Consider the following 10,543-nt stretch of genomic DNA (forward strand, 5'->3'; position numbering starts at 1 on the left):
AGTGGCCTAAAAAAAGGAATCGGGAAAAATCAAGAAATTTTTGTAATAATACTGTGAACTCTTGTAACTTTGTTCATCAACAAGATATTATAACATAAGCTCCTCAGGCCGTGCCGATGACAGATTTTCTTATCTTACTTGTGTTTAATGATCTTAAATCAACAACTTTTATTATCTTTCTTTTAGAATAGAACTAGTTCTTTCACTCACACTCTACAAATTCATTATTTGGACTTGTTGGGCTAAAACTCAATTTTATACTAGGTCCAATCCAAATTCAGTCCTTAAAGTTTACATTTTAACTAAAGAATTTCAACTAAAGTTTACATTTTTTTTTAAGAGAAAATTTCAACTTATAGTGTCTACTCCTGGTGATAGCTCTATATCATCAGACCAAGACACTTATTAGTTTTTGGTGTAGGTAGGGATTGAACCCAATATCTCTTATACAACCATCAAAGACTTCACCAGTTGAACTAACTAAAACTCACAATAATCTTCCAACATCATAAAGAAAATAAACTAAATCTTTGAGACTAAAGTCTAAACAAAAGACAATATTAAACATAAAAGTCCAAATCTGATTCCAATGATTCCTAAACTTCACTCATATGCACATCCTAGCAGAAGCTCAAACACATGCTACTCTTCTGATCAAAATTTGAAAGGGGAAAGAGGAGGGTGAGTTAATAACTCAATAAGTAACCAAAGTCCTAATAAGTTCTATCAAGCAAATAGATTTGTAAAATAATAAAGTTGCACATAGATCGAATATTTTTATCTTAAAAATATATTATAGATTGATTAGAAAATAATCAATTTCCCATATATGAAAGCTATAATTTACAATATGTTCCAAAAACACATAAGCAGTTTCAAGGACTTAAAACAGTTCAAATATTCAATCATAATTCATATTCTTAACAATATTTACAACTATGGTCACTCTATATCCCCATGACTGGGCATCAGATTCAGATGAAACTAGTCTCTTGCTAATGTATATTCCCCATTAGTTGGGTCTAGAAACACGATAAACTCGTGATACCCCAGATAGTACTAGTTTTAGTACCAATGAAAAACTCCAATTGGTTGGGTATCAAAGTACCAATGAATAACCCCTATTGGCTGGGCATCAAAGTCAAAACATAGTCAGATTTTCTAAAATCATATATATCAAATCATATTTCAAATAAAAATATATTTCATCCAAATACATACATACATATATATAACCATATATTCATTAATCAAATATATTTGTGATAATTCTTTATTATTTACTTTAAATCAATGTAACTAAAATAATTAAATAAAATTGTAACAATTATAAACAAAATTCAGTAGTCAAAATATAGTAATATAAATAAAAATAATATTAATTAGGAGAAGGTTACTTATCTTAACTAGCTTACTACAAAAGAATTTCTCCCTAACATTTCCTCAAAAATCCTTAAATAACACATAAATAATTTACAAGTACTATTTACTTGATAATCAAATAATTCAAAAAAACACTTATAATGATATTCAGCTATAAAAAAGACTACTAAAAATATCTAATAACTGTTGACTGTGGTCTCACACCAAAATTTTACATAAGGCTATAACTCCTTGTACTATGTCACACTAGTCACTAGGAAAGACAAGGCACGCGGGCCATCTTCAAGTACTACACTTACATTTACACCTTTCTTTCCTTTTTTTTTTTTTTTTTTTTCCCCTTGGAATTGGTGAAAAGATATGGGGTCTTGCAGAATCTGACACGGAGCCCTTCTCACAGTTTAGCTTTTAAGAGACAAAACAAAGAGGGAAAGAGGTACGTGGTGTTAGTCTGTTGGATACGTATCTAATTTTGGGGGTGGAAACTGAAAACTGAAAAAAGCTATGGCTGCCTTTTTGTAATTTTGAGAAATGGAGGCTTTCACACCTTTTTTTGCTCCTGATTTGTGTATATTTTTTTTTTTTTGGAAGTGAGTTGAGACTTGGTGTGTGTTTGGGTTCCGTATTGCGTTGTTGGTCTGCGTTTTCATTTTATTTTATATATATATATATATATATTTTATTTTTTTTACATTTCATGCGTTTTGCAGAAAAGGAAGACAAACGACACTATAGCAGTACTGTAGCAATACTGTTTATGAGACCTACAGTCACTTTATTTATTAAAAAATATTAAAAATAGATCCCATGATACTATTTATATATTTAAAAATTATTTTATTATAGTGTTTTTAGTTTTCAATTTTAGTAATAAGAAGTTCAATCCAAACACACCCTTGAAACTTGGGACTTGAGAGGGTAGTACTTTGTTGTTTTTATTTTGGTTTGTCATTCACATTTTGTCAGACCTCAAACCTAAACCTATACTTGGCTTTTTGTTTTGGATTTTACTAATGTGTATCTTAAGGACACACATTAATTTTCATTTGTAGAAAAAAAAATTTTGAGAATTGAAAAAGTAATGACAGCTTTTTCAATTTCGAAGAAAATATTTTCAAAAATAAAAAATTTAATATGTACCTTAAAGACACACATTAACCAGACCCTTTTGTTTTTTTACCAATTCCATAAATTCGGGTACAGTTTCTTAAACAAAAACTGCGCAGAAACCTGACCTGGCCCTTTACGCCTAAAATTTGCAGTTTCGAAATACGCTTATCACAACAAAGTGTATATTAAAAAAATATTAAAATACTGAGCATAGAAAGATCTGTAGGACCCTGGCGTCTGATTTACTAAAATATAAATCTAAACTTTTCGTAGTTTGTATTATAAAAATTTTTAAGTATTCAAATGATTTTATCATTGACCAAAATGTTCATATAAAAAAATACTTGAATTTTAAATAAAGTTTATATTTGGCAAGAATGAGGTTTTTAAGCTCTTATCTCAAGCGTACAATTTATCTATCTCTCCTTGAATATTTTTAGTGACCTCTTTTCTCAAAATATCTACCATTATATGTTGACTTAATTAACTTATATATAACTATGATTTTAATCTTATTTTCTAAAAATCTCCTTAGTAATATTAATTATAAAATTAATTCCATAAATAGATTTACTTAAACACCTCTCTTTTTAATTTTTTTTTTTTTTTACAAGTATTACATCTATAAATACAGGTTGAATAGAGCAATTACTACACCAAGGAAGACATGGATAGCAACGCCCATAATTCAATCCATGAAAATGGACATGGCCATGTCTTGCAAGTGGAGAAGGTTTTTCACATGACATCAGGAGTAGGAGAAAAAAGCTATTCCCAGAACTCAGCACTTCAAGTAATTCTCTCACTCTCACTTAATTTACCTCTCTTTTTATGGAATCAACTATTTAGAGAGAGTTTCCTATGTAGCCATACATGTTAAAGCTAGCCATGATGATCATTATTTATAGTGTACGTACCATTGAGAAGAATGCTAATATCACACCAAAATCCATAACTCTTGCCACAGTTCACCAAGTAACCAAGTTGTGAGTTTTGTGGTGATACTAACATTATTTGTACCATTAAATGTTTTTCAACACACACAACAGAAACTTGTTTCCAAAGCTGAAAAAAAAAAGTTCACATTTATGATTTTATGTTTACGTAGTAGTTAAAAAAAAATGATTTTCCATCTTGCATATCTCTCAGAAAACAGTGATATCCAAGGTAAGACCAGTGTTGGAGGGCACTGTCAGAGCTTTATATAGCAAGGAAAACTTTCCTCGTTATTTTTCCGTAGCAGACTTGGGTTGCTCTTCAGGACCCAACACACTTATAGTTACCTACGAAATGATTGATGCCATAGTCGGACTGTGCCGAGAAACTGGACACTCTCCTCCCGAGCTCATGGTGTTTCTAAATGACCTTCCAAGTAATGATTTCAACACTGATTTCAAATTACTGCCAGACTTTTATGCTATGTTGAAGAGGGAGAAAGGCAACGATGTAGGGCCATGTTTCATAGCGGGAATGCCAGGGTCCTTCTATGGCAGGCTCTTTCCTAGCAAAAGCCTGGATTTTGTTCATTCTTCTTATAGTGTGCATTGGCTCTCTAAGGTCAGCATCTTCACACTCAAAAATATCGTTGCATTGCAATTGGTCAATGACCTTTAGGTTCAATGGAGATATCCAAAAGATCGAAATCCCCTTTTCCACTTGAAATTTATCAAAAACTAAAAACATTGCATTGATTAATTACTAATTTAGCTCAATTATATGATCCGCAATATTATCATGGAAATATGAGTACAAGATTTGAGTACAAAAAATAAAAATAGAAAACGAATATATCCTCAACACAAACCAAATAAGCCCGTAGTGATCCACTTATTCACAAATGGCCATGCTTGAGAAATATTTATGGGATTACGTGTTTGTTTGGTACAATTTGGTTTTTTCATTTTTTTTTTAATTGACTTTTTGAAAATGATTAGATAGGAAATAATGTACCTTAAAAAAAGGTGACTTAAAAAGGCCGTGCTTCAAAAAGATACGGCTCAAAATAGGCTCCACATCCTTGAGCACTAACAATAACAATATTTAGCCGCTTGGTTTTTGTCGTACAACATCTTCTGCACTTCTTGCTGAGTATACATCTAGCAGGTAATTCAAAAGGGTTTCAGCAAATGGCGGCACATTATGGATTGTGATATTTCCCCTTGATTGTTTGTATTAGGGATGTTATAAATAAATGAAAATAAAACATAATAACTACTTTATATTATGTATATATATATATATATATATTTTTTTTTTTTTTTATACAAACAAGAATATTTAAACATTTTCAAGTATATAGGGAGGAATTTCTTGGGGTGACCTTAAAGTGCTGGTAAGAGATTTCGAATCGAAAATCTTATAGATATCATAAATATCATGACACTTTAAAAACTACTAAGCTAACTTCTTGGGATTATATTATGTACTTTTTATTTTTAATATAAAATATAAATTTTATTCTAACCTAATCTAAAAATATATTAATCTAAAAATATGTGTGTGAAATTTTCTGTTAAAAATTTAAATTTCGGTTCTTACCTTTTACACCTCATAAATACCTATACTTATGGAGTGACCATTGCACTAAGGATGGGCAATGGTTATCTACTTATTAAGTAGAAAAGAGAAGGTAATTTTTCTTTGTTTAATGGATAATTCCACCAAAAATCAGATTGCATTCTATTGTTCATTTCATCCACAAAAAAATAAATAAATCATTCCTTTATTTTCCCTTCCATTTTACGTGGATTTTGATCAGATTTGCGATGAAGTGCAAAGTAATTTTTACTATTTGTAGAATATGAGAATAAATTGTCACATTTAAACAAATAATTATCAATTTCATAAAGCGCACTAAATGTACAGGTGAGAAAATTCATACTCAAATTTTCATAATTCATTTTGGTAATGGCATTTTCTCTCTTTTCTTTAAATTTATTTTTATTTTATAATTATTAGGTACCTCAAGGGATAAACAATAATAAGGGGAACATATACATGGGGAAGACAAGCCCTCACAATGTATTCGAGGCATACTTGGAGCAATTTCAGAGTGATTTCTCACTTTTACTTCGCTCTCGTGCTGATGAAATAAAACTTGGAGGGCAAATGATTCTAACCTTTATTGGTAGGAGTATCAAAGATCCCACTAGTAGAGATTGTTGCCTCGTTTGGGAGCTGCTAGCAAAGTGTCTCCTTGACATGGCTGCTGAAGTTGGTTCTTTAACCTTTTGATAATTAAAATTTAAAATTAATTCTTCTAATTAAGGGATACTTTTTTGTTTTGTTATCTCACTTAAAAAGTGAAATAATGGCCACAATTTTATGTGTATAGGGGCTAATTGAAGAGGCTGATATTGATACGTTCAATTTGCCTCAATACAATCCTTTCATCGAAGAAGTAAAAACCATTGTTGAAAAAGAGGGATCCTTTGTTATTGATCGACTGGAAACGTTTGAAGTCAATTTGGATGCCAATGACAACGAGGAAAACAAAAATTACGTGTTTGACAAGTTTACATGTGGACAAAATGTGTCACGTAGCTATAGGGCGATTTCAGAATCCTTGCTTGCTGATCACTTTGGAGAGGCAATCATAGATGATTTATTTGAGAGGTACGCAGAGCGTATCGGTGAGCATCTTTCCATGGAGAAGATAAAGAATTTCAACATCCTAATTTCAATGGAAAGGAAATGAATAAATCTCTGAAACTATGTATCTTGAATAAATAAGATGCATATAATTGGGACGCATCATCTTGTTGGACTTGTTACCAGATGTTATGCTTTTGCCTAGTCTGGCTTTGTTTTTAATAAATTGTTTCTTGTATGCTTGTAGCTATGCCATGAGTGTATGACTCTGCATGGTACACCAAGCGTTGTATTTTATGTGTGTATGGCAATGTATTGTGTAGTCAGTACCATATATTTTATGTGTGTATGATTTTGCCTAGTTTACCTTGTGATCATTGAAAGTTGTTTCAATGTTAAATTAGTGTTCTTAATGCTTATTTCCATGCAATGACTCTAAAAGAAAGTGGTCAACCGTCTAGAGAAGAAAGGGAAAGGAAATGTTTGCTGAGTTTCCACTGATTGTGAGTAATGGGGAGTCACAAGAACCGTTGTACAATTAATTAATCCTTTTATAATTTTTTTTTAAAGAAAAACATCCTTCTTATTAAATAAGATTTCTACTTAAAAGTATAAAGAGACAAGACATGAAGAACTAAAGATTTTGGAAATAAGCTACAATATTATCACTTTCATACATAAAAGTAAACAAGGGAGGAGAGAAGAGGAAGGGCATGAGGTATTAGAGAGATGAGATAGGAGAGGGAAGGTAATGGAAAGGATAAGTAAAAGATATTCTTATCCTTTCAATTTAATAGTTGTCGTGATAACAAAATTCTAGATAATTCATGGAATAAAAGATGTTATGGTCTTCGTTAGAATTGAGAATGAATTTATCGTATATTGATGTGTAAAAATTTAGGTGAAAATAAAAATTTACGCCAGCTAACTATGCCCAAAATTTATTTTGGTCCTTTAAGTTTGAATTTGATGATTTTAGTCTTGTAATTTTGCCCAAAAATTATTTGTCATTTAAGTCTCAAGTTTTTGATCATGTTATTCTGGTAATCTTGTCAAAAATCATTTTATTCCTCTAAAGAATCATTTAGTCTGGTAACCTTGCAAAAAATCACCCAAAATAACCAACTTCAATCATAAAGGACGAAAATGATTTTTGGACAAATATGAATACAATAGCTATGAGTTTTGTAACTCAATTGGTAAATTCTGATGTTTCCAACTGAAATGTTTAAAGTTCTAATCCCCTCAAATCCTTCATAATACCTATTGAATTGTAATTTTTTTAAAGTGCAATAAAATGTGCTTGTATGCTAACAATACTAAACATGAAAATGTTAAAGAAACTTTGGGTAATTGTAAAATCTTTTGTAAAGATGAACTTTCAGTTTAATAAATAATTGAAGTCATTGGTAACCTCGAAAAGATAAAATTGATGTTGCTTTGTGAAGCATAGATAAGATGCTAAGTGCAAAAATTATTAGATAACTCTGAAGTATTCTACAATAATTTAGTATTTTTAGGTGCAAAATCACACCAACTTTATATCAGTAACGAAATTATCCTTATTTTTTTAGACTATTTATTGTTTTACACTTCCAAATGTACAATATGGAAGTTTATAGAATGTCCGCACCTTCACATTAAGGATTCACATCTTACCCCGTGACATGAAAGAATGTGAAAACTGTTATATCATATATGTGAAACAGTCAAAACCCTTTCTTCAATCCCTTCTCTCCAAGCTTTAGGCAGAAAAATCAAAATATTTGAAGTGTTGAGTTGACGTGAGTGATACGTAGGAAATACATATAAATGAATAAAAGTCAAAACTCAACTCTTGAAAACTTCTTCGTACGTAAGATATATACCATGACAATTCAACCCAAAATCATTTGTATAAATTAATATCCAAAAGACGTAATTGTTTTCAAGTCGTGGCCATTTTCTAGTCTATTGCAACTTGCAACCAAAACAAAAAGATTGCCTTAAATTCCCACAAGCTGCAAAGTGATCATCAATGGAGAAGCAAGAAGCTAAAAGGCTTGGCCACCGGTTGGTGCTTGTAGTATATCCATTCCAAGGCCACATAAATCCCATGCTTCAACTTGCCACAATCCTATACTCCAAGGGCTTTTCAATCACCATAGCACACCCTCAATTCAACTCGATCTCCCAACCATGAAAATCATCCTGAATTTCACTTTGTATCAATACCAGATGGCTTGTCTAAAACCAATTTCTCACATTCCAATTTCATGGCCGCAATATCAGCTCTTAATAGTAATTGTGAAGCTCCATTTCAGCAATACATGGAGGAGATGATGAAAGTACAGTATCCACATGATCGGGTTGCCGGTGTTGTTTATGAAGGGTTCATGTACTTTGCTCAAGCTGTGGCTAACAATTTGAAACTTCCTGGGATTAATGTGCGTACAAGTGCAGCTGCCACCTTGCTTTTGTTTGCCGTCTTTCCTGATGCTCATCATGAGAAAGGCTATATTTCCTTTCCAGGTACGTGTGAATTTGAAAGCTTTAATTTTGGGGTAGACAATTCCTTAGGTGAAAGTACATTAATTAAGTTCTTTAATTAAATTTAAACACATAGCAGTATTGAATTTAATTGTCTTTAGAAAATATAAATTGTATTTTAATAGTCAATACAACAATGCGTTTGAATTGGGTTCTTCAATGGTACAGAGCATGCTCAGTTCTGCTAAGGGAAGAACTGTGGTAACATAGTATACAGTACTGTTGAAAAACACTAACAAAAATTGAAAGCATGGTATCCATGGTTATACCAAATAGTTGATGAGTTTAATCAACATATTAGACTTGATTAACTTGATGATTTAATTTGGTACTTTACATGAGAAAGATAGGTTTTCTGAAGCTATTGTAATTTTTTTTTTCTTCTCATATGGTCATATCTAGCTAAGATTTCTAAAGCAGAACAATATTGGAAAAGAAAATCTAAATACTTGAGTGAAAATTTTTATCTTGGATAGGGGTAGTCACTTTGGGATCTAAAGTTTTGACAAGGAATTTTAATTGGGAATTAGAAATTATTCTTCTATCTTGACATAAACATTTGATAAACGGTTAACTGTTAACTCTGTATATGATTCTAATTTAACTAGTATGATTATGTGGAATTCACTATTTAAGTTCATAGATAATCCAAGGTAATAGATCACGTTCTAATGAAACGTAGAATTGTCAACTAACAATTCCGTATAAAAAAAAAAATTTAAATGCTCCTTTTTGGTAATAGATATAACATAATTTAAATTTACGACATCCTTTTTTAATTTTTTTGATAATTGTTTTTTATTGTTATGTCATGATATTAATATTTTTTTTCTTTTTATGTTACAGAAAGTCTGGCTCAAGCCCCCGTGCCTGAGCTTCAGTCCCTTGATCTGAAGGGCCTACTAGGATCCACAGAAATCCCAACTCCCATATTGGAGCTGAGATTCACAGTGACAGATGCAACAAAAAAGGCCTCATCAATAGTAGTGAACACTGTGCACTTCCATGAACAACAAACGCTGACAAAGGTTCAAGAACATTTCCCATCTCCAGTTTTTTCCTTAGGCCCTTTCCATAAACTAGCTCCATCTGCCTCTAGTTCACAACTGAAGGAAGATACTAGTTGCATTTCCTAGCTTGACAAACAAGCCCTCAAGTCTGTAATTTATATAAGCTTTGGTAGCATGGTAAGCATGGATGAGAAAGAGCTGGTAGAGATAGCTTGGGGCTTAGCCAAGAGTGAGCAACCTTTCTTGTGGGTGGTTAGACCTGGTTCAGTTCGCAGGTCGGAATGGATTGAGCTATTGCCAGAAAGTATCAAAGAAAGAGTAGAAGGAAGAGGTTGCATTGTGAAATGGGCACCTCAAAAGGAAGATTTGGCACATGGTGCAGTGGGAGGGTTTTGGAGCCATTGTGGTTGGAATTCAACACTGGAAAGTGTTTGTGAAGGAGTTCCAATGCTATGTCGACCCTATTTTGGGGACCAAGGTTTGAGTGCAAAGTATGTGTGTAGTGTATGGAAGATAGGCTTGGAATTGGAGGGTGTTTTGGAGAGAGGGAAAATAGAAAGAGCTATAAGAAGACTAATGGTGGAAACTGAAGGGGTGGAGATAGGAAAGAGAGCAAAGGATTTAAAGCACAAAGCTGAGCTTTGCCTGAGTGAGGATGGTTCAACTTACAATGCCTTGAATGAATTGGCACAGCATATATTGTCATTCGGATGATGGAGGATGAGGCCAAATTGCAACTCAAATTGATATGTATTATGTACACTCATATTTCTTTTTTAATTATTTGCATAATGCAGCCTCTTAAGCTTGCATTTGGAACTATGATTGTAGAGCTTGGTAGTAATTGATACATTGACAACTTCATGATCTGAAAATGCTTAACGATACTTCATGGAACATATTGGTAGTGGTACTAAGGT

At 32.1% G+C, this 10,543-nt stretch overlaps 1 protein-coding gene and 1 pseudogene across 1 annotated transcript; both read left to right on the forward strand.

Annotated features, from left to right (window-relative positions):
- Positions 1-3,097: 3,097 nt before the first annotated feature.
- Positions 3,098-6,194, forward strand: LOC115986724 (salicylate carboxymethyltransferase-like). The gene is made up of 4 exons (XM_031109990.1): positions 3,098-3,286; positions 3,643-4,050; positions 5,452-5,706; positions 5,828-6,194. Exons 1-4 carry the CDS (start codon positions 3,161-3,163, stop codon positions 6,188-6,190), a joined length of 1,152 nt encoding a protein of 383 aa, XP_030965850.1. The 5' UTR covers positions 3,098-3,160; the 3' UTR covers positions 6,191-6,194.
- Positions 6,195-7,784: 1,590 nt separating this feature from the next.
- Positions 7,785-10,451, forward strand: LOC115986723 (annotated as a pseudogene).
- Positions 10,452-10,543: the final 92 nt, after the last annotated feature.

The sequence above is a fragment of the Quercus lobata genome, chromosome 4, assembly GCF_001633185.2.
Source record: "Quercus lobata isolate SW786 chromosome 4, ValleyOak3.0 Primary Assembly, whole genome shotgun sequence".
NCBI lineage: Eukaryota > Viridiplantae > Streptophyta > Magnoliopsida > Fagales > Fagaceae > Quercus > Quercus lobata.

Excerpts from the sequence above, each read along its gene's own strand:
- LOC115986724 (XM_031109990.1), top strand. The coding sequence starts at position 3,161 with ATGGATAGCAACGCCCATAATTCAATCCATGAAAATGGACATGGCCAT. Across the intron at positions 3,287-3,642 it reads CCCAGAACTCAGCACTTCAA|AAAACAGTGATATCCAAGGT; the intron begins GTAATTCTCTCA and ends CATATCTCTCAG. Across the intron at positions 5,707-5,827 it reads TCCTTGACATGGCTGCTGAA|GGGCTAATTGAAGAGGCTGA; the intron begins GTTGGTTCTTTA and ends TTATGTGTATAG.